General features: G+C 41.8%; 1 protein-coding gene across 1 annotated transcript in view; it reads left to right on the top strand.

Moving 5' to 3' along the window:
- The window catches only part of NEDD1 (NEDD1 gamma-tubulin ring complex targeting factor), a 77,336-nt gene that overhangs the window by 39,533 nt on the left and 10,213 nt on the right, over positions 1–27,590 (top strand). The window contains exons 7-12 of the mRNA XM_088453688.1: positions 1,421–1,619; positions 2,821–2,998; positions 14,590–14,721; positions 14,879–14,926; positions 15,300–15,502; positions 16,154–16,301. Of these exons, the coding sequence (XP_088309814.1) occupies positions 1,421–1,619; positions 2,821–2,998; positions 14,590–14,721; positions 14,879–14,926; positions 15,300–15,502; positions 16,154–16,301 (908 nt within the window). The remainder of the gene's footprint in view (positions 1–1,420; positions 1,620–2,820; positions 2,999–14,589; positions 14,722–14,878; positions 14,927–15,299; positions 15,503–16,153; positions 16,302–27,590) is intronic.

Consider the following 27,590-nt stretch of genomic DNA (forward strand, 5'->3'; position numbering starts at 1 on the left):
TAAATGCACCTATATTCTCCACCTTACGGTACCACCAGACTTGTAGATTTTTGTTCGTAACTCGGGGCGAGTCCTTTGCGATATCAGCAATTGCCCCCCTTGGTCCTAATTTAATTGACCCCTATGTGTAGGTTTTGATAATGCATGTTTTTTTATTTTTGCTACTTTTCTTTAAAAGCTTTTTATGTGTAGTGATATGGTAGCTTTAGACTGCCTTTTTTCAAATGTGGATGCCTCTGCAGTTGCCGGTGTCGTTATGGGGTGATGGGTCACCCCCATATACGGAAAACTTATATTTTGTATGAGGCCATAAGGTCAGATTTAACCTCTTTTGTAAGGTGTTCTAATCTTTTAATTTTACATTTGTCATTCATTGGTTACAGAGTAACTTTTTTTTCTTATCAATATATATTATATATACCACTTTCAGACATAACCTTTTGCTGGACTTGCGGCTCAACCCCAGTCTCTATGTGTGAAGAGAACCAACCTGAGTCTGATATGCAGGGTCTGCGACCCTGCTCTATACCATGGTTATTCCCGGAAACGACCATTGTTGACTGTTGTGTGAATGGTTCGACCTGGGTTTTTACACCCGTTTGCGCTGAAAATACTAGGTTGGCTGTTTGGAGCGTTTGCCCGATGACCTTATCTGCAGGCGACAGGACACATGACAGTGGTGAAGACACTGTTCCTGACACCATGACTCACTGGAGTGAAGATGAAGCGCCCTTCTCCTTCTGAAATTACACTCTGCATTGTAGTACAGTGTCAACAGTTGCATCAGTCTAATGTGAAACTGCAAAAAAAAAAACCCACTGAAAACCGGGCTACTCGGTAGTAACTCGTTGGCCATGATTACAACAATGCAGTCTCCACCCAGCAGCCAAGTCACCACCCAGTTTTTCATGAGCTCATTATTGTGAAAAAAAAGCGTCCCCTTTCAATGACTCACTGGTTGACCTGGGAATTTCCTGGGTCCAAGGTGTAGTGTGAAAGGGGGCCCTAGCTAAGACACTGGTTGGAGCCCTGTGGTAGCCCTGGCTCATGTCTGAGAGAGGTATTAATCTTAAGTGACCTTTGTATAGTTTTTATCTTTTTCTTACAATCGCTCAAGCATTATCTCCATCTAAGAACACCGGACAAGTTTTAATTGCGTGTGTATTAAAATATGTGCTAATATTGGTGTGAATCCCCGCATGATACACACAATTGTTCCTAACCCTATACAAAGGAATGCTGTCACTGACAGCCTGGTTCCTGTGTTTGATTTAGAGGGTGGTGCAAGTAGTGTCTATACGTACCTGGATGAATGAATGCATTGGCCATCATGTGCTGTATGGGGGTGTAAGATTTGGGCAATTGTTGTACAATGTTTGATTTTTCGTTAGGCTGTAAACTGTATTTCTTTTAAATTCAGTCTTCTGCAAACAATAGTCGCTGAATCGCCTTTGACCGCTGTAGACTTCATGCCAGATGGAGCAACTTTGGCAGTCGGCTCTTCGCGTGGAAAAATTTACCTTTATGATTTAAGAATGTTAAGTTCGCCTGTTAAAACAGTCACTGCTCATAAGACTTCTGTACAGTGCATTCAGTTTGAACACAGCAGCACCCACAAGGTGAGTTCCGGATGTTTTTCTTTGTGTAGAAGGTTAATGAATCTGCATTTAACTCCTTTTTCTCAATTAATAAAATAATTTGCATTTTGTGATAACAAACACATAATCTAAAGCCGCCATACTCTGATATGTACACCTGCCCTTCAGAAGTTTTGTTGGAATTAGTGCTGTACTTCTAATTAAGAGTAGCAAACAGTCCTTGTTTAAGGTTTATTGGTATTACTACAATAGTACATTTGGAAAATAATTTTAAACCAATTGATGAGTACTTATCACCAACATGCACATTATTTGTAACCCACAAAAGATTTTACATTTCCAGTATGTTGTGGTTGCTTATTTTAAATTCCTCTCTTAATGTGTCCACATGATTGTGCATCTGCTAGGTACATGTAAAGTGTAATGCGCATTTTATACGGAGTATGTACTGGCAGTAGCATAGTCTTTGTGGGTCCCCCAGCTTTCAGCACAAAGGCTTTGATTAATAACACAATGTTCTCAAGAATCTACTCCTATGTGAATGGTTGATGTAACCTCTTGATGTCCAGTAGCATTTTGTAGCTGTGTGACCATAAAATGGATTTATGCAGTGCCATTGTACTTTGCAGTGTTCTACAACTGGAAGCAAACATGGAAAAAAAAATAACAATATGATTTTTTGCACATTTCTTATTAGTAGTAGTTTTAAATATGTTAAAGGCTAGTTTAGCCAACATTAGTAAATATACCTTTACAGAGGTAATGTTTAAGTATTTAGTGTACCCCCAGTCTAAAATGTCTGAATAAATAAGACAAATTAAAACAATTGGTGAGTTTCTCCAGTGTTTGCATTTACAACCTATAGTGCGGTCCCGCAGGACATGCTCAGGTCGGCCAAATTATGATGTCCTCTCTCTCCTAGCCAATGGCTGCCTCCTTGAGGCATACTTCCTCCTAATATGGGATGGCCAGTCACCAATCATTTAGGAGACTAAAGGAGAGTGCACTCCCTAGCTAGAACCTGATTGGTTGTAATATACTCCCAATTTTTGTTTTTCCAAGTTTTAGGAGATGAAGCCCAAAGCGTTTCAGCTGTTTGGTAATGCCACCGTAACCTATTACCAATTTAATGCCTACTGCAATTCTCATCTGCCAATGTATCTTATTACAGTCTTTTTGTCCAAAAGATATCAATGTCTTTTTTTTTTTTTTTTCCTTTTAGCCTACCAAAAGTTCAAGTAAATCGTCTTTGATAACTTCAAATGTCAACAAGAAGGTTCCAGTCAAATCAGCTGCTTTTACTGGCGGAATACATACAACAAAAGATTTGCCAACCACTCTACCAGCATCAGCCATACCAGTGGACAGTAGAGGTCCTGAAATAAGTGAGGACAAATTGGGTAGGCCTAATGATGATTTTCATGTTTTAATTTTAAAGCCTTGGCTAGCCATTTTTGCTTAAAAATTTTTTGTGCGTCCACCTTGTACCTCTTGGTTTGTGTATGTGTGTATAATATATATATATATATATGTGTATATATATATATATATATATATATGTGTATATATATATATATATATGTGTATAATATATATATATATATATGTATATATATATATATATATATATATAATTCATTAATGCTGTACCAAATTGCTCCTAACATAGCAACCCGTTGCAAAGGAGTAGAGGTGCATATCCACTACACGAGAAAAATCAGCGATTGAACGATTACGACATCGTTATCGTTCAATCACTCATTAATCGTGCAGTGAATATGCCGGCAACGACCAGCTATTCGCGCTCCCACTGGTCATTGTCGGCATTTGTCATCGCATGAACATGCAGGCCAACCTGCCGACATCGACAGGTTGTGCATGTTCGGGGATGAGGGAGGGTGCCTGCACTGAACAACATATCGTTCAGTGTGGGCACATAATCCACTGCACAGGATGGAGAACGATTACGATGGTGGATATGCACCTTGAGATAGAGCATGATGGTCATACAGAAGTACAAATCCTTTCATATATACATTTTTCAGTTAGGAAATATAAATCCTGTCATTGATGCTGATGGTATACAATGAATTTTCTTGCTCCTAGCTCCCCCCCTCATGAAGGAGTAAATCAATTTTTTAGCCATTCTCCCCTATCATTCACGCAAACCAGATTGACTGACTTAATGCCTGGAAAAGTACCTATAACATCAGACATCTATTTACCAATTTCCAAGTTCATTTTGACCCTGTCATGTCTTGAAGTCTGTGGAGTGGGAGTACTTCCCGGTAACATACTGGCAGGTTAATCCGCCTTGGTGTGTGTTTTGTTCTTACTGATAAATTGTATTGTAAGCTCTACTGGATCAGTGGCTTGTTTGCGGAAATAGAAGATTAATTTTCTGAACAGTGTAATAGGTTGGCACTATATATAAATCAAACTATTTTTTCTTTAGCCATGACCTCTCCTTCCTGGCTCCATGCTTTTACTATATTATAATAGTTTCTATAATCTAACTTAGATTTGCATCTCTGATCCCTTAAAATAATCTAACCACAATATCATTTGGGCTCAGAGGTGTGTTATCTTCTGGTTCCACTTGTTCCCTTTTAAAATCTGTAACATATCTGTTTTCTGCCAATTTTTATATATAGAAAGAGGACTGTAATTTATTGATATAATAACATATATTGATGGGTACCATCTGCGCCATATGATTTATTCTAGTATAGGGGTGGCCAACCAGTCGGAGGTAAAGAGACAAAAAAATATCTGTAATCAAACTAAAGAGCCGATAGCGTTTGTGCGCACGCAGAAATGGCGCGTGGCCTAGCTGTCACAAGGCCGCATCCCATTTTTTTCGGCGCACGCCTTTGGTATGTCATTTGCAGGAGCATGACCTTGTGTCACACCCCCGGTTATAGTCTCACTGGGGGCAAGCCCAGCACATTGAAAATAAATGAAAGAAAAAGCCAGAGCAATATAGAAAACATTGAAAAAGCCACGTTCTCATAAAATACACATAAAGTACACTGAAACAAGCCATAACCACATAAAATACATTGAAAAAGCCACTCGCACATAAAATACAATAAAAAAACAACCACAGCTCTTACCATGCTGCAGTGTCAAGTCTTGGAGGGTTCCTCAGGACGTCACAGTATTCTGACTTCACAGTAGTTCACGTTGTTAGCGCACACACACATTCGCCGTGGAGGTAACTGTTGAAGTGAAAGAAAAAGCCAGAGCTTTATAGAAAACATTGAAAAAACCACGTTCTCATAAAATACACTGAAACAAGCCAGATCCACATAAAATACATTTTAGAAACCACTTCCACATAAAATACATTTTAAAAACCACATCCACATAAAATACATTTTGAAAGCCAGAACCACATAAAACACACATATCATGTCACTCCAGCCCCCTCCCTATTCCAGCCCACATTCATGTGTCATTGCAGCCTCCCCCCATGCCACTGCAGTGGCCCCTCGTGTCACTTCAGCCACACCCACCCCTTGGAGTTATCTCAACAGCCCCACTCTGCCCCCATAAGCATGAAAGCAGGCAGCATCCCTCCAGCTCTCAGGCTGCCCCCCCACTGGCTCTCAGGCAGTAGTGCCCATTATGCAGTGCCCCCTGTAGTTTTGCCCCTTATGCAGTGCCTCCTGTAGTCCCTCCTTATGCAGTACCCCCTGTAGTTGTTCCCCTTACGCAGTGCCCCATATGCAGTGCCCCCTTCAGAAATTCCCCCAGCCCAGTACTTGCCCGACCATGCTGGCTTTGGCTCTGGCTGCCTCTGACTGGATCTTACTAGATCCAGCAGGCGCGCAGGGCAGGCTCCTCACATTCCTAGTGATGCAGAGGCTTCTTTAGCCTCTGACCATTTCATAGGTCAGCATTCACAGTACCAGTGGGGGGAGCCGCATCACAAAACCTAAAGTGCCGCATGTAGCTCGAGAGCCGCGGGTTGGCCTCCCCTGTTCTAGTATTATTTAATAATTAGTAATAACTAATGGAATGGAACCCATGGTCCCCCAGTGGTGCAAGGCCGCACTGGGGCCATAGGTTCCATTCCATTAGTAATTGGCGGTCTTCTGGACAATGGAAATCTTCTTAGGCATATGAAAAAGAGAGACCTTTAAGCATTACAATGATGTTCAGGGACATGACCTCTATGCAAGAAACAGATGACCTGGGTCTAGAAAGATGAATTATTAGAGATGCACACTTATTATAGTAGGGTGCATGGAAATGCTGCATAGCCCCAAAATATTCTAATGTAGAATATAATTCTACCAAAACTACCGATAGTAATGCAGCAACAAATTGTAATTGTGGAGTACAAAAATAGATAAACATGAATGAAAGTTAATTACATATGTACATGAATACATGCCAAATCATATACCACAAATAAAGGGAGGTTTTCTGAATGTCAGTTGTTTTATAATTTTTAGTTACTCCTGGCGTAATGCGACTAAGGGTGCAATTTAATTAGCTGCGATAAAATGTTATGTTAATGTGTGTTAATTCAATGCGCCTATTGCCCGTTAATGTCACTTATCGCCTGTATATGTGCTCCTGCTTTACGTCCAAATCATTTTTAAAAGACATCTTCTGGCATTTGGGCGATAATTCATGTAGACAACAAACCAACGATCAGAATCTTAGCGCTAATGAAAAAATAATATAAAACAAACAACATAAAATATTAACTAATGAATGACTATCTTCAAGAATAATCTTTCTAATTCGAGCAGCAGATAAAAACAATGTGCCTGTGGCAGCACACTAAAATACACCTGGCAACCAGGTGTAGCGAAGATAAACACAATAAACTAGAATATCTGCGCTAATAAAATAAGTATAAAGAGATTCCAAAAGGATTGATACAAGCAGATCACCACAAAGACAAGGATTACAGTGTAAAAAATAATAATTTTTACTATAATAAATACAATTTGACCGGTCAATATAGAAACAAAAGTAATTACATACAATTAGTGATAGCAATGCTTATAGGCTGAATAGCAAATGGATTACTAATTAATACCAAAGTTAATATCACACTAGTTAATAATGATATTGATCAGAAAAAATCGCTGGAGGAGGTGGATCCAAAAAATATATATATTATTATTAACATTAATGTTGATCCATAATGTCCGCATCTATATTAAACAATCTTCAATCTCACCAGGTAAGATCAGCTGTTTGTTAAAAAGTCACAGATTGCCTGTGTCCTCACTCGTAGTAAGTATGTCACATGCGTAACTTACAAATCATATTCAAGCAGATAGAAAGCTGTAAGCGGCGGAGGAGGCTCCGGAGAGACAGGGTACAAGCGGTTCCTTACTATTCAGATGTTAGTATCAAACCGGCCGCGTCTCAATCCTGCCTCAACTCCTGGCTGCCGGCTGATGTCCGGCGGGACCGCGAATCTCTCGTACTGGTGAGAGGATGATAGAATCGAATATTAGATGCAGATGCATAGTTCATATGGGTCCGAAAATGAGTCCTCTGACGTGTTTCGCTCCGCAAATCTGGGGCTTTTTTAAAGAGTGTAGGTGTAGCTTCATGTAGGTGTTACACGCGTTAAGTATAGGTGAAAATGGGGAAATCAACCTGTACCCCACAAAAATGCAAACTAATATAGGATAACTGTATAGAGGTCGGTTAGTGGCCCAAAGCACACTATTTGTGGTTCTTAAAGTGTGTCAAATGTCTGTTGAGCTTTTTTCAATAAATGTGCAAAAAGTCATTGGGCCTGATTCAGACCCACTCGCGAGCGGCTGTCCGCTCGCAAGTGGGTCGATGTTATGGACTGAGCATGCGCACGACGGAGGGAGCTCCGTCGTGCGCATGCGCCAGACGCGGCGAGCGAAGGAAAGTCCTTCGCTCGTTGTGTCTGATCAAAGGGGGCGTGCTGTCGATGTTGATTGACAGCACGCCCCCTTTGGTAGGCGTGCCGGGGGCGTGCCTCCCTGACGGGGGCGTTCCCACGGGAACGCCTCCCGTCAGAAGCCGGCCCACTGACATCACTAGTGATGTCAGTGGGAGTGATTTTGGCTCTGATAGAGCCAAAATCACTCCGGAGCTTGCGGTTGAAAACCTCAACCGCAGGCTCCGGCTCGCAATTTCGATGGTCGCGATGGTCTCGACCATCGCGGCCATCAAAATGCACGCTCGTATAGCCTGTGGGTGGTGACCCACAGCTATACGAGCGTCCAGAAGGACTCTCCATTTTCATGGAGGCCGGCCCTCATTCAGAGCGTGCGCTCTGCTCCGAGCGTACGGCTCTGAATGAGGGCCATAGTAAGCAAGTCTTTTTTCAGCAAATTTAAATGCTGTTGTAGAATAAGGGGTGCAAAAAAAGGAATCTGTATGATTTACTGCTGGCCACATGGCCGTTGGTTCCAATTCCGACAGCGGCAGCCCAACAGAGGAGGAAATCCTTATCGTCCTAAGGTAAGTACTAACTAACCTAATTATACCCCTAACCCTCCCTTAAAGGTGCCTAACCATAACCCCCCCTTCCCCGCAGCCTAAACCTAAGTCCTCTGGGGGGTTGCCTAACCCTAACCTAGTCCTCCTATCCCCCCCCCCTGCGGCTGTCCGCGCCCGGCTTACCTTTGATCGGTAAGCCAGGGTGTCGGGCTCCCGGCGTAGGTCTAATGACAGGCGTCGGGATTTCGACGCCTGTCATATTAGTGCCTTGCCGGGATTAAGCAGTCGGAAAGCCGGCGGTCAGCATTACGTCCGTCTGCTTCCCCATAAAAATGCCTGTCAGTTTATGTTTGGGTCATTTTAAGCCACTGTTAAAAAAGGATGAAACACCTGTAACTGCCACCTGCAATGTTTAAAACACATACACTATCCATACAGCACCTCCTACATAGTTTAACCCATTATTCTGCACTTTGCAGAATTTCACCCCAAAAATGACGTCTTTATTAGGATGGTATCCCAGTGGTTCTGAATCACGTCCCAACATTTGTACCTTTTTAAAATAGGGATTTTCTCCAACTTTTCACCTGCTCAGGGCGTCCCAATGTAAAAAGATGCGTTAACTGGGTAGCTAATTGAATAGGGCAAAATTTTTGTTTCACCCGAAATTCACTTTTACATGTGAAAACGGGTTATCGTGGCTAATTGAATTCCCCCCTAAGACTCGCCATGAGACTCCACTGATTCATTTGTTATGCACCAACAGAACTGTAAGTGGAAAAAAGTTGTGGCCACTGCATCATTGCACTTCGTATACAGATTCAGACTCTGTCGCGCACAGGTACAGATGTGTGACATACATCTTCCTTGTGTGTTAAACCAGGGCTCGACAAAACGTGGGGGCCAGGTCGCCATGGCGACCAGATTTGGTGCCTGGTGACCAGATTTTCAGCAACCCCCGGGCCCTGTAGTGCAGACCGCGAGCGCGGTCCACACTACAGAGTAACAAACACAGCCGCCAGCGACGGCTGTATGTATGTTATAGCAGCCAATGAGTGTGTGCAGAGGGGGGACTACTACTGGGGGCACTGTGGAGGGAGGACTACTACTGGGGGCACTGCATAGGGGGGACTACTACTGGGGGCATTGCATAGGGGGACCACTACTTGGGGGAAAGCATATTCTTGCATCTGGGCCCACCACTCTCTAGTTGTCCACTGCCAGTGGTGGCTTTGCTTGTCCGGGGTTTTTTGGCTGCGGAGGGGTGGTCTTTCTGGGGGATGGTTACCTGGAGAGGCGGGTTAACTGCTCAATGTGGCTGTGGGAGGGTGGTTTACCCTGAGGTACACAGTTAGTGGTGTGGCCATAGGGGTTAGTTGTCTGGGGCGTAGATGCTCAGTAATGCTGCCTCGGGGGAAGGGGGGGGTCTGGCTCCTACACTTTCATCCTGGCTCCTAGGTTTTAGAAAAATTTGTCAAGCCCAGTGTTAAACAGCCCTTCTAGTCGTACCATGCCGTGGTGTGACTTGGTAGTGCAGAGCGTCTTTTTGTGCGACTTTGTACTATTAAATGCCAGTTTACAGTGTCAGAGGCTGTGACACTGTAACTTAGCATTTCGCATGTAGATAGACCCGCAGTTGCACACAGAATATAGGCATGCCACATGTTATTGCAATCAGCAGAAGTTATTCACATCACTAAGAATAAGATACATTTGACGGTAAAAGGTCGCACAAAATAGACACCGCGCTACCGAGTCAAACAGCGTAAATGTGTTATGTTGAACGCGACTTGAAGCACATGGAGGTAACATATAGGAGGACACATCTGGATACAAGTGTCGCATATCAAATTAATCATTGTATCTTGTATCACATTACATTATGACGAAGATGCATTTTCAGGCAATAAGGCGTTCGGCGCAAGGATAGTCATATGGCAGCTGGTGTGCCAAGCGGGGCTGTTTGACTTGAGTGCAGCAGCAATATATGAGGACACATCTGTTTTCTGTGTGACTTTGGCATAATGTGCCTGATGCAGAGTTGAACGTACACCCATTTGTAGAGCATGTCTTGTGTGAATTTGCACTGCGTAATCTTTAGAACCAAGCATATGCAAGTACATGCAATTCAGAGTCCTACGCATTTCAATAGCATCTTCTCTTGCAACCTAAGGGGTGTAATGGCGTGTTGTCATGGATGCAGATTTCAGAGGGCGGGTGTCTCTAGGATTTGGGCTATGCAGAGTTGGCCAGAAACCTTAATAGGTCTCTTCTCAGAGGGCTTTTTTTGGACAATGTATAGGCTAAAGTAAAGGTTACCAAAGTACCAAATCAAGTGTACTGATAGGGGGACAGGTTCACTGCATACGTCCAAATATACTCAGCAAGTTCCAAGTATATAGTGCAGGAGAATCTACATATTGTTTACATTGCACACTGCATCCAGTCCAGTGCATTGTTCTCACCATGCTATACTGTATTTCTTGGGCAGTCCGTCCGGCAAAATGTCTCTACTGCCTGTCACTGCGATGTGACCGAAAGTCACGCTGCACTGCGATTTCTATTAGAACCGTCAGCGCAATGCTACTTATTGGCCGCTTCACTGTGGAGCTCGCTGCTCGGAACCTCCCCTGCCAAATGGAGGAAGCCGTCCACCCCTTCCGTCTTGACCTCGGCCTACCTCTTGCAGCCGCCCCTGCTGGAAGGAGGATGCCGACCACCCCCTTCACCTTGACCCCGGCCACCCTGCACTGGAGGCAAGCATTGCAGCCTGTCCTACCTAGTGCCCGCCAAACAGTAAGATGCCCTAGTCCGCTAACTCACTTACTTAAGCTCACCTTGGGGAGTTCTAGTATCGGCTGAGTACAGCAAAGGCATGTTTTTTGCTAGTACTGCTAGACTATTTCTCTTTAGTGCCTGCTATAGGGCAAGCGCAAATCCGCTCTAAATGACTGGCCATAAATCGGACCCATATGCTGCCGATGTGGAGTCATCCCGAGAGGTGTACTGCTTTACATATCTGTGGAAATGTAATATTTCCTTGCACTCTTTTTTTTTTTTTTTTTTCTTCTTTTGAGTGATTTATGCCTATTTTGCCGCAAGTAGATGTGTGTGGCTATAGAGATGTGTGCAAATGTGTATGTAAATTATATATGATAGTATTTAAATGAATTGAAAGCTCTATTACAAAAGGGCAGACAAGAGGGTATACTTATTCAAGATGAGTATAATAATTATTTGTACAATGAATGTCCTAGAATAGCTATCATAAACCATTTGCCTAAGCTACATAAGAATCAGGACGCCCGATTTGTATCTGATATAAAATCCCTAGCATTGAGAGTATCTGAATACGTGGACATATATTTGAAAAATTATGTACCTATGCTAACCTCATATATAAAAGATTCAACTCATGTCCTTCAAATATTAGAAATTTTTAAATGGAAAACGAGTTATAGATTGTGTATAATTGATATTCAATTTTTGCACACGTCTATACCCCATGAAAAAGGGTTATATTGCATTAAACAAGTGTTGGGGAGAGGTCCCATGTTGGATACGAATTGAATTTAATTTTTAATTGATTGTATTAGATTTGTTTCACAACGCATTTATTTAACTTTTTGGGAGGATTTTTACACTCAAATTTGTGAGACGGCGAAGGGGACAATTTGCTCCCCAAATTTCGCAAATATATTTCTGGGAGAATGGGAACAATGTAATTTATCAAGACAACACTTTTGGAGAGAATGTAATTTTCTTTAAATGGTACATAGACGATATTTTGATTGTGTGGCAGGGGTCCAATAAGATGTTTTTAGAGTTTGTAGAGTATCTCAATATTTAAGAGTTTAATCTAAGTTTTAAATCTTACTTTCAAGAAAATGAAATAGAATTTTTGGACCTAGTTCTGAATGCAAAAAATGTAAAAGATTGTGAGTGCGTTGATACGTACACCTGTTTTAAGCCAGTAGATAGCAATAACTAAATCTACCCTACTCAAGATTAATAAGATTAAGACCTAACTGCAGGACTATAGAGAAATTTGAGGAGCAGTCTAAAATCTTTATATCAAGATTCTTGGAAAAGTTTCATCTTCTCTCATTAATAAATACAGCGGTAGAAGCCGCTGGGAAATTAAATAAAAAAGAGTTGGTCCAATATAAACCACCAGTATCTGGGAATAAGGCAGAAAACAAGAGGTTTAAATGTCCTTTTGTGACCCAATATAATGCACAAAGTAATAATATTTGGAAGATTTGAAATAAGTACTGGTATATTGTTATAATGGATCCAGTTTTATCACCTGTTGTGGACTCAAAACCTGAAATAGTGTTAGCTTTTTAAAGTACTTGCCCATCTATCTATCGCCCAGTTTATTGCAGCCCCTGAAATCAGGAAAACAAGACGTGACCCTCAATAGAATACAAGGTTTTTTTCCTGTGGGAAATGTCAAACTTGTCTGTATGGTTTGGCAGGTAAAAAAACATTTTTAGGAAAGGATCAAAAGAAAGAGTGTAAGGTAAAGGGATTTATTAACTGTAATACCACATATGTGGTTTATATACTAATTTGTGGCTGTGGAAAAAGATATGTTGGGAAAACAAGAAGGGCATTAAAAATTAGAGTCCTCCAACATATCCGGAATATAAAGAATAATGTAGAGAACCACAGTGTGCCCAGGCACTTTAAAACCTGTCAGGGTAGTGATCCTAGTACAATGAGATATATGGGGTTAGAACATGTCTTAAATGAGAGGGGTGGTGATAGATTTAACCTGTTATCCAAGCGGGAGACATACTGGAAAATAACTTTAAACACACTGTATCCTTATGGGTTAAACAAAGGATTTGAAATCACACCTTTTTTAGAATTTAAATTTTTTTTTATTTTTGAATGATGATTTTATATATATTTTTAGAGATCTAGTTAGTAATAAATTTGTAAGAATGAGCATTGCAATTTTTTGCTATTTTTACTTTTTAGATAAAATGCATCCTTTTTATTGTATAATGTATTTTGTATTATATGTACTGCTATGGTAATATATTAGATTATTGTGTATCTGAAATGCATTGCAATTTGTAACCAATGTATGTTATGTATTGAACAACATAGCACTTTATATAGTGAGAATTTATGTTACACTAACTGATTAAAATGCTGTGTGCAGGATAAAGAGATGATTATGCACACAGGTGATCAACAGCTAAATAGTATATATCGGAGATGCCGGGCCAGTCCTCTGACGAAGTCCCAGTGACAAAACTAGTAGGGGCGTGGCCCAGTTTTGGAAGGAGACAGACTTAGAGATCATCCTGCTGTATTGCTGTGGATGTTATATTTTTCCCGCTGCTATACTTGCGGTCATTTATACCGCCATTTTTGGTACAAATTTTTTAGAATTGTTTTAAAGGTGTGCTGATTAAATTTGATCGATTCATGCACTATTGGCGCACCCTTGCTTTATTTTAGAAAAAAAGAAAATATATATATATATATGTGTGTGTGTGTTTTAATGAGCTTTGACTCTAAGCCTCTACTAAAAAGTACAAGAGGGAGACACAGAGATTCCAAAGATTATATACTACATGCCTGTTTTCTAGGGCATTACGGTACGCATATTTAGTGTGGATGATGCAGGCATATAACTATTAAGCATATTACACTATGAGGCGCTTGTTTTTCACTTTTTGTATTTCATGAACAACGGGAAACTTACGACAAAGGTCCATCTGGAAAAACACGAGCTGCCACTGTTGATACCAGGACCATAGTGGAAAATCATATTGAATGACTCATTTGAATTAACATTTGAACAGAAACCTCTGAATGGTTAAGCGCTGTGACTGTGTGTGTAGGTAGCGTTCCCGCTAGGCTGTTTTAGCAGGGTGCGGCACCCTGCCCTCCTTCTGGAGGGCAAAAAGCACCCTGCCCTCCAGAAGGAGGGCAAAAAGCATCCTGCCCTCACAGGCTGCGGGTGCAGTCTTCACCCGTGGGACGCAGTGTCCCGCGGGTGGAGAAATGTGCGGTGACCCGGTCACCGCCGCAGAATAGACGCCGGGCGCATGCACCCGGCATCTGTTCTCCCTGTCTGCAGCGCTTGGGGGCTGCCCGGCATGTCCATAAGTGCCGGCCACGCCCCCAAGTATGATGAAAAAGGGGACGCGTCTTATAGACACGCCCCCTTTTATGGCCACGCCCCCTTTTCGCCCGCGCGCACAGAGTTGCCCTCTCTAGCTCCGGCACCCTGCCTGCCGCCGGAGCTAGAGTGAACACTATGTATGTATGTATGTATGTGTGTGTATGTATATATATATGTGTGTGTGTGTGTGTGTGTGTGTGTGTGTGTGTGTGTGTGTATGTATATATAGCACATTGCAAGTATTTTGTTGCAAGCAAGCCCGATAAACTGTTAGCAATGTTCATGAACACTTTTTTTTCCACAATGTTTGAAGTCAGTTTCTCATACCTGTTTAATTTCTACACGTGTTCTTATTTAAGCTTATTATTTTCTTTTATTTTTCCTCTACAGATATGCCACGCAGCACAAGTCTTGATGTCATCCCATCAAAAGAAACCGATTTAGTTAAAATATCAGATATGAAATCAATAGATACATTTGGGAGAAGCAGTTTAGGTGACATATTTTCTCCAGTCCGTGATGGTAAGCTTATTTGATCCAAATGTAATGACATAATGAAAAGATTGGTATTCATAATATGCATTGAGATCTTACTGTATCTAGTCTAGTGGATGGCAGTATTGTTGCTATTATCCCTTTTATGTACATGAACGTAATTATTTTTGTTATTTTTTCTAAGATGCATCACACGTAAAAGGGATGGAAGAGTTTCTCTCTAAAGGAAATGGTATGTGGCATTATTTTGCAGTGAACATTATAAATATGCTTGTCCCATGTGCATTTTGTGAGATAGTGTGGTCAAGCTGTTAAGATTGTATTTTTTATGAGCAGCACAGAAAATATCTTCAGCAAGTGGTGGCCTGTATAGTACCGTGTGAGATCATTAGCTGGCCTATGTGCACAATTAAGCAAAGTTGAATATATATACTGAAACTTTGAATTACATTTTTGCTTATGTCAAAAGTCCTGTAGTGTCGTGTATTCACACCTGTGGGTTTGCACCATGATTTTGTATTCTCCTCTACAAAGGCACGCAGGTACTGTAGCTGTTCATAACAGGAGGAGTGCAAAACCACTTAGTAATTGTTTTTTGTTTGTAGATCTGGATTACCTGGCCCAATTCACTGCAATACCTGGAACAAGACGGCATCCTGTGGGTGCAAATTCCCAAGGATTGCATTCTTCTCCTTTGAACTTCATTTTTGGAAGTCCAATTAAAGAAGAAGATGAGACCCAAGATGTGGAGCTGAAAACAAGGAGGCCACAATTTATAAAACAAGATCTAAGGGAGGGTGTGAAACAGGTAATCCGAGTGATGAGTACTCCTGTTCTGTGCATCTAATAACTTAATTGTAGCTTTATGCAGAACCATGTGATCAAGAAGCCTTATGGTAAAACCTAGTGTATATATTAAGTCTATCTTTGTCTACTTAATTTGATAGTCATATAATACTGCCTTACAGTTTTGCATTGTATTGTCATATACACAAGTACAGAATAATGTATCTACATATTAAATCAAACACAGGCATTCTTGCATTTCAGTAATGCTGGGCATATACGGCAAGATAAAATGTCTGTCAGAGAAATCTCACAGTGTATAGCCCGACATCTGCGCTCCGCCCCCGGGGGAGGAGACATTTCCCTGTTCCTTCCGTAGGAAGGAACACAGGAAATGTCTGTCTGTCGGCCGCGCTGGGCATACACTGCCCGGTGCGGCCGACAGTTACCGGGTAAATATCGCATCGGACGGGCATGCTGGACAATCCAGCATGCCCGACCAAGCAATATTTAACCCTCGGTCGCCTCCCCCCACGCTACCATTATCGCGGTGATCCGCCGATATCGGGCGGATCATCCTGATAATTGCAGCGTGTATGGCCAGCATAAGGTGGAATGAAATTGATGATTTCCATTCACAAGATGACTTTATTTTTTTTATAACTTCTTAAAGCCTTCAAAAGCATCAAGCAATGAGCAAATTAACTTCAAAACTTCCCCTATCCCAATTTCACGGACACAAGAAACAATTGAAAGAACAGGAAAGCAAACTCTAGCCCAAATAAAACCAGAATTTTCTGCAAATGGTATAAAAGTGACAAGTGAGTATCGTAATGTTTATTAGAATATTTTCTGTTTGCACTAATAAAGTGGAATTTCTTTGAATGAGAATTATTTTTGTATTGTTTGAAGACTTAATATTTACTATACGTTTTGTTGCCTTGGCCACTTTTTCTTTTTTTTTTTTTCTTTTTTAAGACTGCATGCCTTAAATGTATTATTGTGTATCATATTATTTAATATAGAAACTGACTAAAATTAATTATTGAAAATATTAAACGTGGTGGGTTGTAAATTCTGTAAATCTTTCTCCATGAGTTGCCTGTCCTCTCTTGATGATTTGAACTTCAGGAAAGTTCAAATTGTGCTTCCAGTCTCTTTTTACATTAAAAAGATTATTACCATAGATTTTATACATCGGGCTAGCTTATACAGCCATTTGTGGGGAATATTTAATAATTCACATAAATCCCTGATCTAGTGAAAGTTATATTCAAAATGATCAACTAGCCTATTGCACACACACTCTAATATTGCCATTACTCGAACCGTATATTTTTGGATTGTGTGGTAGAAACACATGCAAACACTGAGAACATACAAACTTCACATAGATTGTTCCCTGGTTGGAGTAGGACTAGTGCTCTGGTGCAGTGAATTAGCAGTGCCAAGAACACTGCTACTATGCCACCCAAATGTAACTGTTCCTCCTGCTACTTCAGTTGTTTATTTATGCACCATAAAGTGCATTGGTTCTGAAGTTATATCTTATATTTAAGGTTCAAAATTGCTTAATTTCTCATTCTGTAATATCAGGTCTCATTATTTTACACAACACAAGAAGCCCAAACAAGTATTTAATTACATATATACTTTAAAAAAGAGCCATTTGTTTTTCTCGGCTGCCAACAGTCATATTTTTAAGTGCAGTGAGCTTGTTCTTAGGAAACTGGAAGAAGTAATGTGTTAGTTAAAAAGTCCCTTGTTGGTACCAGTGGGCCCTTAATGCCCCGCATGCTGGTACTTATGGTTCTCCAAGTACCAGCATGCTGGGGAGGCTTGCTGGGACCTATAGTTCAACTGTAAAGACAATGATGAAAATTCTAATTTTTACACTACACCTAACACTATCAACCTTCCACCCACCACCCAGGGGTGGCGGGGATAAGCCCCGGGCTATCAGCCTAGGCCAGGGGTACCCTGGAGAGGGTGACCCCTTTATTGGGGGGGTCCCCAACTCCCCAGGGATCCCTGGCCTGGGCTGACTAACGGTCAATGCTGATGCTGCGGGTGGGGACCTGGTGAAAGGGCATCCCTGGATGTGGCATCAGTCCCCCATTAGAAAGGGTCCAGGGCTGGTTTTAAATATACGGGGTACCTAAAGTCAATTTTTTTCTCCGTATATTTAAAACCAGCTCTGTCCCTGGTGCCTGGTGCTGGTTCTTAAATTACAGTGGAACCCTACACATTTTTTTCCCTGTAATGTTAAGAACCAGGACTTGCTGGCATGTCCGGGGCTGGTTAGTGTTTTGGGGGGGACCTCACGTCGTTTTTATTTAAAAAAAAAAAAAAAACATCTATTTTTTATACGTCTTAACACTAGCAGCAAGCACATATCTCACTGATACGTGCTGGCTGCTACCTCGGGAGAGATTTGCAGAGAGAAAATACTGCAATCTCGGGTGAGTAATCCCCTGCAAAACGAGTTACTCGGGAAAGCTATCTCGTTCTGCTTCACCATCGGCAAACTCGTTTAGCCTCAAATCGCCTGTTGGTAAATTTGGAATAAAAAAAGGGATTAAATCACCCCAGTTTTGGCGAGTACCAGCGAGATAAATCACTTTCAAAATCGGGGCCATCTCGAATCTTAGTAAATTTACCCCATAACCTCACCCTAATTTGTGAAGTAGGGAGCAGCTTTGTTATATGCATCCATGGTTTCTTTTACACTTAAACTGTTCTTTTAAAAATGCCAGTAGTGACGGTTGGAGCATAAAAGGGGTTGGGTACGGTATGCCGGCGTTCAAAATCCCAATGCCGCCATCTCGACAGGGTTTGGATACTGACACCTGTCGGATGGTATCCTAACCCTCCTCCTCTATTTACCCCTAACCCTCCCTTCCCAGTGCCTAGACCTAATCTCCCCCACTAGTGCTTAAAACTAACCTTTCCCTCCCCCCACCCTAAACCTAATGGGGGGTATCCACTAAGTGATTTAAACAAGCGATTGCACGATAACGATGTCGTTATCGTGCAATCGTTTGCAAATCGCGCATGCATCGGGGATGTTTTGGATGGAAGCAACCCGCAACACACGCGTGCCTGCGGGTTGCTTCTGACATCGCCTGTACATGCAGGTCAACCTGACGATCTCGTCAGGTTCTGCATGTGTGGGGATGAGTGATGTGCCAGGACTGAACGAGTGAACGTTCAGTCTAGGCACATCACTAGCTATACAAACGACAGCACGATTGCAATGTCGCAATCGTGCTGTCGTTTGTGTATTGCTAAGTGGATACCCCCCATAACTCTCCCTCTTACCCCCCGCTACTTACCTTTCAGGATCCAAGCACAGGGATTCTGACAGTTGTCGGGATTCCGGTGCCAGCACCCTGCCCACCGGGATATTGACCGCATCCCCATAAAATTATGTCTGGCATTAGCACATGGTTTCTTTTGGTGGGTTTACAATACAAGGAAGCATATCTTTTTCCTTTTTTCTGATGTAAACTCCATATTCAAATAGTGTCTTCTTGAGAATTTGCAAGGGTACGTTTAATACTAGGATGAGACCTTTTAACATTGGCATTCATAATTCTAGTGCTTATAATAGCCTAGCCAAAAAGAGAGAACATCACAACTCACAAAATGGATCCTAATATGCTTGCAGCCCTAGATATTATTGGTAATCATTTTTCATGATCACTCCTGAAGATCTTTATGAATGCATATAAAAAATCATTATCAAATGTAATGTCAATGCAGATTAAAAAAAAATTGACAATTCAATAGATCCTGTTGAAGCAGTGCTTATTCCACATCACTTTTATATCCTTGTTTGCACAATGTAGGTCAAATGGTATATAGCCAGTGTAAAGATATAGGTATATTAGGAGATTTTTGTGAGTTATTTTTTTATTTTAACTCTTCCTCACACTTGACAGGTAATCTGAATGGCTTTATGTTCTTTTGATGTACTGTTATAATTATGTCCACACAGATAAATAGGAAGTGTAAATTACCTTTAGGATGCCTTGAGGTGATCCTGTGTCATTTCATTAGTATGCACATTCGTTATGATCCTGTGAGCAGGATACTGTAATCATCTGTGCAGACTAGGTGTCCCAGGTAGAAGGGATTGGTAAACATACAGACACTGTCTAAATAAAGCTTACATATTACTGTCAGAGGTGAGCTGCCACAGCTGGAAAAAACAGACTGCAATCTATTAAATGGTGACTTCATACTGCGATACAAAGACAAAACCATATGTTATCTATTTTTGCAGTAAAATTAATATTTCTGATAGCTAGGAGCTTCCAAAATCATAGAGAAATATCTGGAGTCTATACGCAGGTTGTGTGTTTTGGAAATCCCTCTGATTTGGAAATCCGGGTTTTGGAGGAATGAGAGATCCAACCAATGCCACATCACAACTACGTCATATTTACAGTTTTATTATAGCTTAAAGAATATGAACATACCATATTTTATATAGTTATTTCACAGGGGAAGTGATGTGTAGTTATTGGAATGGGTAAGTAAGGCCGGCTGTCGGGATGAAGACAGCGGCATCGGAATTAAGATAGGCGTCTGTATTTCGACTCGTATCTTAAGTCCCTTGTCGAGATTTCAGTGTAGGTATTAAGACCGGCGGCATCGCGGCTGCTGGTCTCATAACTACATGCCTAGTTATTTGTACGTTAAGTTAAAATTAAGTGGGCAGTCACAGTATGGAGCCAAATAATTTTCACCAGCGCCTGGAACTCATCTGTGATACAGATTATCCTGCGGCAGTTCAAAGCAAGGAGATAATTGATAACTATATAGGCTGGAACTGCGCTGGATAAACCTAAACCATCAAACGTGATATTCTTTTTTTTTTTTTTTTTTTATTATATATGTATATATATGTGTGTATGTATATATGTATGTGTGTGTGTGTGTGTGTATATATATATATATATATATATATATATTATGTGTTTGTGTGTGTATATATATATATATATATATAATGTGTTTGTGTGTGTGTGTGTATACATATATATATATATATATATATATATATATATATGCAGTACTTGTCAAAAGTCTGAGCACACCAGTATATTTTAAGGAATTTTCAATTTAACTGCACAGTAACCAAATATAACCTGTTTTATTGGCTTTGTTTACAAATTAAAAAACTGAACAATAAGGAAAAAAAAAAACCAACTTGTTTTGACTTCTAGGAAAGTTTTATTTAGGTAGTCTGCTTTCATTGAAGTGACGAGCCTTAGCTTTGATAAGCACTTTGCATATCCTTGGCATCCTATTTACTAATTTTTCCAGCTTTTGGTGATCCATTCGACTCCAGCAGCTTTGAAGAGCCTCCCAGAGGCCCTCAGTTTTGGTAGGCATCTGTTTTCTGACTTCCCTGTCTAGTTCTTCCCACAAAAGCTCCATGGGTGAAATATCTGGTGATTAAGGAGGCCATTTAATTTTTGTTACGACTTGAGCATCTTCTTTCGTTTGCAAATAATTAGTCCACAACTTGGACGTATGTTTTGGATCGTTATCTTATTGGAAAACTTAAGTTCTGACCCACAAGTCGCCTTCCGGAGGGAATCGCATGACACACTAATATGTTGTGGTATACCTTTTGATCCATTATTCCGTCGATTCTGACTAAGTCACCAACTTGGTTGGCCGCGAAACATGTAGAAAAGAGAGGGGGGTTTAACCCCCTATTGTTCCTCAGCACACTGAATTATACTAGCAACAATATATGAACACTATATGGTAATAGAATTTCACAGATATTAGTTGCATGAATTTGCAAATACATGGGATGCTGCTAGGACTCGTCAAGGCTTTTCTGTCACTAGCAGTCCCTACACTAAACAGTTCACGTCCGGGGCGCAGAGCACCCCAAATTAACGTCCAGCCCAGGACCCCCCCCCCCAGGGCATCACACGAAAAATGGAAAAAGAGTGACAGTGCAGTGTAAAGTATAGAAGTGTGCAAGTAATTACTAAGTGTTAAGGGGTTCAAATATATGTGAACAATTGCATGAATAATAAACAAACATAAAAAAGTGATGTGAAATGTAACTATGTGTATTAAGTGGTGATGCCCTCGGGAGGTCCAGCCAGAGCTGCCTCGGGGGCCCTATGCCCAAACGCTCAACCATTTTTCCATTTTTCGTGTGATGCCCTGGGAGGGGGTCCTGGGCTGGACGTTATTTTGGGGTGCTCTGCGCCCCGGACGTGAACCGTTTAGTGTAGGGACTGCTAGTGACAGAGAAGCCTTGACGAGGCCTAGCAGCATCCCATGTATTTGCAAATGCATGCAACTAATATCTCTGAAATTCTATTACCATATAGTGTTCATATATTGTTTCTAGTATAATTCAGTGTGCTGAGGAACAATAGGGGGTTAAACCCCACTCTCTTTTCTACTTGGTATGACCCCTCCCTTTCACGCACCTGAAAAAAGTACTACCAGATTGATTGAGCAGCTGCCATTTTTTTGTTTGCCTGCGAAACATCCCCAAACCATCACATTGCCTCCTCCATGCTTAACTGTTGGCGCTACACAGTCTAGGAGAAAGCGCTCACCTGGACGACGACGCACAAAACCCCAGCGATGCGAGCCAAAAAGTAAAAATTTTAGTCTTTCCAAATCACCCTCTTCCACTGTTCCTCAGTCCAATTCTTATGCTTCTTAGCCCATGCGTACCTTTTTCTTACCGCAACCCTACCACTAAGGCCATATTCCTGCAAGTGCCTGGCCACCGTCCTATTGGACACAGCCTGGGAACGACTTTTCCGCAACTCCCTTCCTATTTCCGGAGCAGTCAAATGTCTATTACGCTTGCTAGTAGTCACAATGAAGTTGTCCTCACGAACAGTTGTTTTTGGACAACCAGTTCATTTTCTTGTAACATTTTGACCAGTTTTTGACTTTCGTTCAGTAGTCCGACGCAAAGAATAACTGTGGCCATTATTATAGTATACTAATTTTGTGACACATTTCTATCGATTTTCCGTTGCATCAGTACGGAAATAATATATTTTGTTATTTTTTATCATACTCCATTCACACACAAGTAGCAGAATGTACGATAAACAAGCTTCTTTTCATTTTCAGGGGGATGTGCTCAGACTTTTGACAAGTACTGTTTATGTATATCAATGATAAATACGTTAGTTGTTTGACGCTAATTGATGTAGGTAATTATCGATAGTGACTGACATAGTAACTAAATGGTTAACATCAGGGTTTACTCTGGCTGTTCCAGCTGATTGCTTAGCAATCATGACTGTTTATTGATTGGTTATATTGTTAATAATGTTTTATGTATTCTGGACTATGTTGATTTGACTAAGTGACGGGGACCTGATCTGACTTCCAACCTGTCACCCAGATAAAATTAGTGGGTGTTTATGACTTATTATTTGTTACTTGTGATGCCGCTGGACCCGATGACATAATTTCCGGTACGGCGGAACAGACTTGCGTTCCTCCAGTCAGGGGGATACAAATGTTGGTTCTGCCTGCCGGTGATTGCCTGAGGGGATCTGGCACCAGCGACACGAGGGAGGTGTGTTTGACAGGTGAGTACATATCAGGTAATTGGAAATTAGGCTATTTAGATGTTGGTTTGGGGAGCTCATTGTATGGCATACCCCTTGGGAAGGTGTTAACACACTGAAACAGCTGTCCGGTTGGGATCAAGAATCATGCATTGCCTGTGCTCTGCACTATTGTTGCACTATATCTGCATTTGTTGCACGTTTTTTGGATGCTTCATTAAAATGCATTAGGATTTGCCTATTATGGAGTGCGGATCTACTTCTCCTGTTGCTTCCAACATGTTGAGCTGGAATTGTCATGGAATAGATATATATATATATATATATATATATATATATATGTATATATATAGATATAGTTTTAAATTTTATTATTATTATCCTTTATTTATATGGCAAGTGTTCCGCAGCGCCTTGCATAGTACATAGACCTAATAAGTGAACTAGAAACATGTACCGTACAATACATTACAGTACAGGACAAGGACACAATTTATATACATTAGCGATTAAAGCACTCACAATAAGCAGCCGGGAGTTGGCAGTCACGTGTTAGGTGCCCTTATGGGGAGTAGAGGAAAATGTAAAGAGAAGCACATGATGGGAAGAGGTCCCTGCTCGTGAGAGCTTACATACTAAAGAGGAGGGGCAGACAGACAGGCGTGACACAGAAGGGGAAGATAGGGAGGAAAGAGCATGAGGTGGGTTAGGATGAGTGCTGGAATGCCTTGATGAAGTAGTGGGTCTTGAGAGCCCGTTTGAATATTTGTAGAGAAGTGGAGAGTCGGAGAGGGAGAGCATTCCAAAGGTAGGGAGCAACATGGGCAAAATCTTGGATGCGGGAGTGGGAGGAAGTAATCAGTTGGCAAGAGAGGCGGCATGCATTTTTTGAGCGAAGTGGGCGTGCGGGAGTGTGAGGGGAGAGAAGGTCAGAAATGTATGCAGGAGAGAACTTGGTGAGGGCTTTGTAGGCGAGTGTAAGAACCTTGAATTGGCATCTGAAGGGGAGGGGAGCCAGTGTAGGGCTTGAAGGAGAGGGGAAGCAGATGTATAACGTCTGGAGAGGAAGATGAGCCGAGTAGCAGCATTGAGAACCGATTGTAGTGGAGAGAGATGAGAGACTGGGAGGCCAGCTAGGAGAAGGTTACAGTAGTCCAATCTGGAGATGACCAGTGAGTGGATGAGGGTTTTAGTGGCATCCTGGGTGAAGAAGGGTCAAATCCTGGAGATATTTTTTAGGTGGAAACTGCAAGACTGCGGGAGGTGCTGAATGTGTGGTTTAAAGGAGAGGGAGGAGTCTAGGATAACTCCAAGACAGCGCACTTTGGGGCTAGAGGAGATAGTTGTGCCATCAAGAGATAATGAATGTGTGGGAAGTGATGTAGTGGAAGAGGGTGGGAAGATGATCAGCTCAGTCTTAGATATGTTAAGTTTAAGCGTTGGGACATCCATGAAGAGACAGCAGAGAGACAGTTGGAGATACGGGTAAGGAGCTCAGGGGTGGAAAGGTAAATTTGAGTATCATCAGCATAGAGATGATATTGGAGGTCAAAGGAGTTTGAGTTCACCAAAAGAGGGACGTATATAGGGGGAAAAGGAGAGGTCCGAGTACAGAACCTTGGGGAACTCCTACTGTTAGTGGAAGTGGGTGGGGGGGGAGGAGTCATGAGAGGACACAGAGAAGGAACGATCAGAGAGGTATGAGGAAAGCCAGGAGAGGGTAGTGCCACGTAAACTGAGAGAGTAAAGGATTTGCAAGAGGAGAGGGTTGTCTACAGATTCAAACGCAGCAGAGAGATCAAGGAGAATGAGCAGAGAGTAGTGGCCCTTGGATTTGCCAGCAAGGAGGTCGTTGATGACTTTCGTGAGGGCAGTTTCAGTGGAGTGGAGAGAATGGAAGCCAGACTGAAATGAGTCAAGGAGGGAGTGGGAGGAAAGAAAGGTGGCAAGGCGGTTGTAGGCAATACTCTCAAAGAGTTTGGAAGCAAAAGGGAGAAGAGAGATGGGTCTATAGTTGGAAAGTATGTTAGGATCAAGGGTATGTTTTTTAAGAATGGGGGAGACAAGGGCATGTTTTAATGCAGAAGGGATAGTGCCAGCTGATAGGGAGGGATTAAGGAGGTGAGCAAGATGAGAACAGGCAGAAGGAGACAGGTAGGAGAGGAGACGGGAAGGGATAGGGTCAAGAGGGGAGGTGGAAGGAGGGGAGGACCAGATGAGGGCCATGATTTCCTCTCCAGAGGCAGGTGAGAAGGATGTTAGAGTTGGTGAGACAGAAGGGGAGGGGTGCTGAAGGTCTGATGGGATATGATGTCCTCACGTATGGAGTCAATTTTAGATGTAAAGTAGGTGGCAAAGTCGAGGGCAGAGAGCGAGGAGGGGAGGCGAGGAAGGGGAGGGCAGAGGAGGGAGTTGAAAGTGGCAAAGAGACGCCCGGGGTTTGAGGACTGGGAGGAGATGAGGTTCTTGAAATATGTTTGTTTTTAGAGAGACGGGGCAGCACTGAATAATTTTGAAATGAGGTAGTCAGCCTTAGAGCGTGATTTTCTTCACCAACTCTCGGCAATTCATGAACACTTTTGCGGGTATCTGGTGCATTTGGAATGCCAGGGTTGTGGTGTGCATCTGCAAGGGTGAGTAGTTATTGCCGGAGCAACAGAGTCAAGAGCAGAAGTAAGGGAGGAATTGTACAGGGAAGTAGCTTGTTCAGGACAGGAGAGAGAAAGGATAGGGGAGAGAAGAGAGTCCCATTAGGGAGGAAAAAAGCACTGTGTATATGTGTGTGTGTGTGTATATATAATAAACATGTCCATAAAAATCTATATAATGCATATCCACTACACAATGAAAGAACGATTGAACGATAACGACATTGTTATTGTTCAATCGTTCATTATACTGTGTAGTGGATAATGTGCCCACACTGAAAACAATGTCGTTCAGTGCAGGCACCCTTCCTCATCCCGAACATGCACAACCTGACGATGTTGTCTGGTTGGACGGTATGTTGCTGGCATATTCACTGCACGATTAATGAACGTTAACGATGTCGTTATTGTTCAATCGTCTATTTATATTGTGTAGTGAGTGCGGCTTTAGTACTCGAGTATCTAAAATGTCATTGTAGCAACGTAAAAGTACAAAACCAATGCCATATAAATTTAGAGCATATGAAACCATGTATCTTTATAAACAATGGTTGAATCGATGTATCCAACTGTAGAGTATGGTGAAAGTTAAAATGTCTCACATTGAAAGGAATGGTAATAGTATTCCAAGAAATCAGTTCTAACCAGTTGGAATTTTTCCATATGCATAATTACCTGCTTGTCATGTATCCTGCAGGTTATTTCTAGAAGGCCTTTAGTATAATCCTGTCCGTCAAAAACAAGGTGGGTTTTCTGGTGTTTAACGCACCCGGCGGTGGTTCCTTTTCCACCCGCTGTTAAAGTTCATCTCTCTGCGGCTCACACCCGCTACTGTGTGCCGGAGGCGAATGTTTCTATGCTCGGGACTTAACATGGCTGTCAGTAGTTTGCCCGCTCTGATACCCGAACCCTTGGCGGCTCTCTCCCGCTAATGTGTGCCGGAGAGGTCACAAGTGCTCGATGCTTGGAGTAGCTGACAGGTAATTACTTGCTCTGGTGTTCGGTCTCCTCCCGGCTCCATGCTATAGTTGGGACCCGCCGGCTTTGTTCATACAGCGGTGAGCTGTGGTGTTATTGGAGTTCCGCTGGAACTTAAATTCTCCACAGTACAATAGTAAAAATCCAGGTGATATGGTTGAATAACGTCCGAATACTAACGAAATTACCTGACAGAGTTACAAAGTCTCTTTCAATGTGAAGGACAAATTAGTAGTTAGGGCAGCAACGTGTTTTGTCCAAGCCTTTGGACTTTTTCAAACTTAATTGATCCGTCTTTGAAGAAGTTATTAGTTTGCTAAGGTTACGCTATAACTGTTATTGATTGCTAGAAGCAGGGGAAGACCAGCTAACTGCGTGTTTGTCTGTATCACCAAGCCTGCACGATTGTGATAGTGTTAGGGGACCTGTGGCTCCTTTATATCTACCACATGTGGTGGCAGTAATATGGATTGAAAATTGATTAAAGGGCAGAGTGGTACAATATTTATGGTGAGTTTTCTCCTCTTATCTGCCCTCACTGCATCAGGACTTGGGGTGCCTGCCTGATCACAGTCCTGACGCTAAAGTGGTACAGCCAGGGTGAATCAAATTACCACCTCTGGCCATAGACAATAGTGCAAACATCAGAGATATTTACTAGGGTCCCTGACACCTAGCATACAAATAAATACTCATTTACTTTTATATATTTAATCAGGTAGTCTGTGATGTATATCAGATTAGTAGACAATGTTGATGCAGTTCTCTGCAGCTATACAAATTGCGGTAGATGTTCAAATACTGAACCACTCTCTGTGTTCCCAGGGAATTATCAACACATTTCTGAGTTCCTGATAGATATTGCTAGGACAATTTTACATGTGAATGCTCACTTTGGTTCCAA

The sequence above is a fragment of the Taudactylus pleione genome, unplaced genomic scaffold (assembly GCF_031769625.1).
Source record: "Taudactylus pleione unplaced genomic scaffold, aTauple2 ptg000040l, whole genome shotgun sequence".
Taxonomy (NCBI): Eukaryota; Metazoa; Chordata; class Amphibia; order Anura; family Myobatrachidae; genus Taudactylus; species Taudactylus pleione.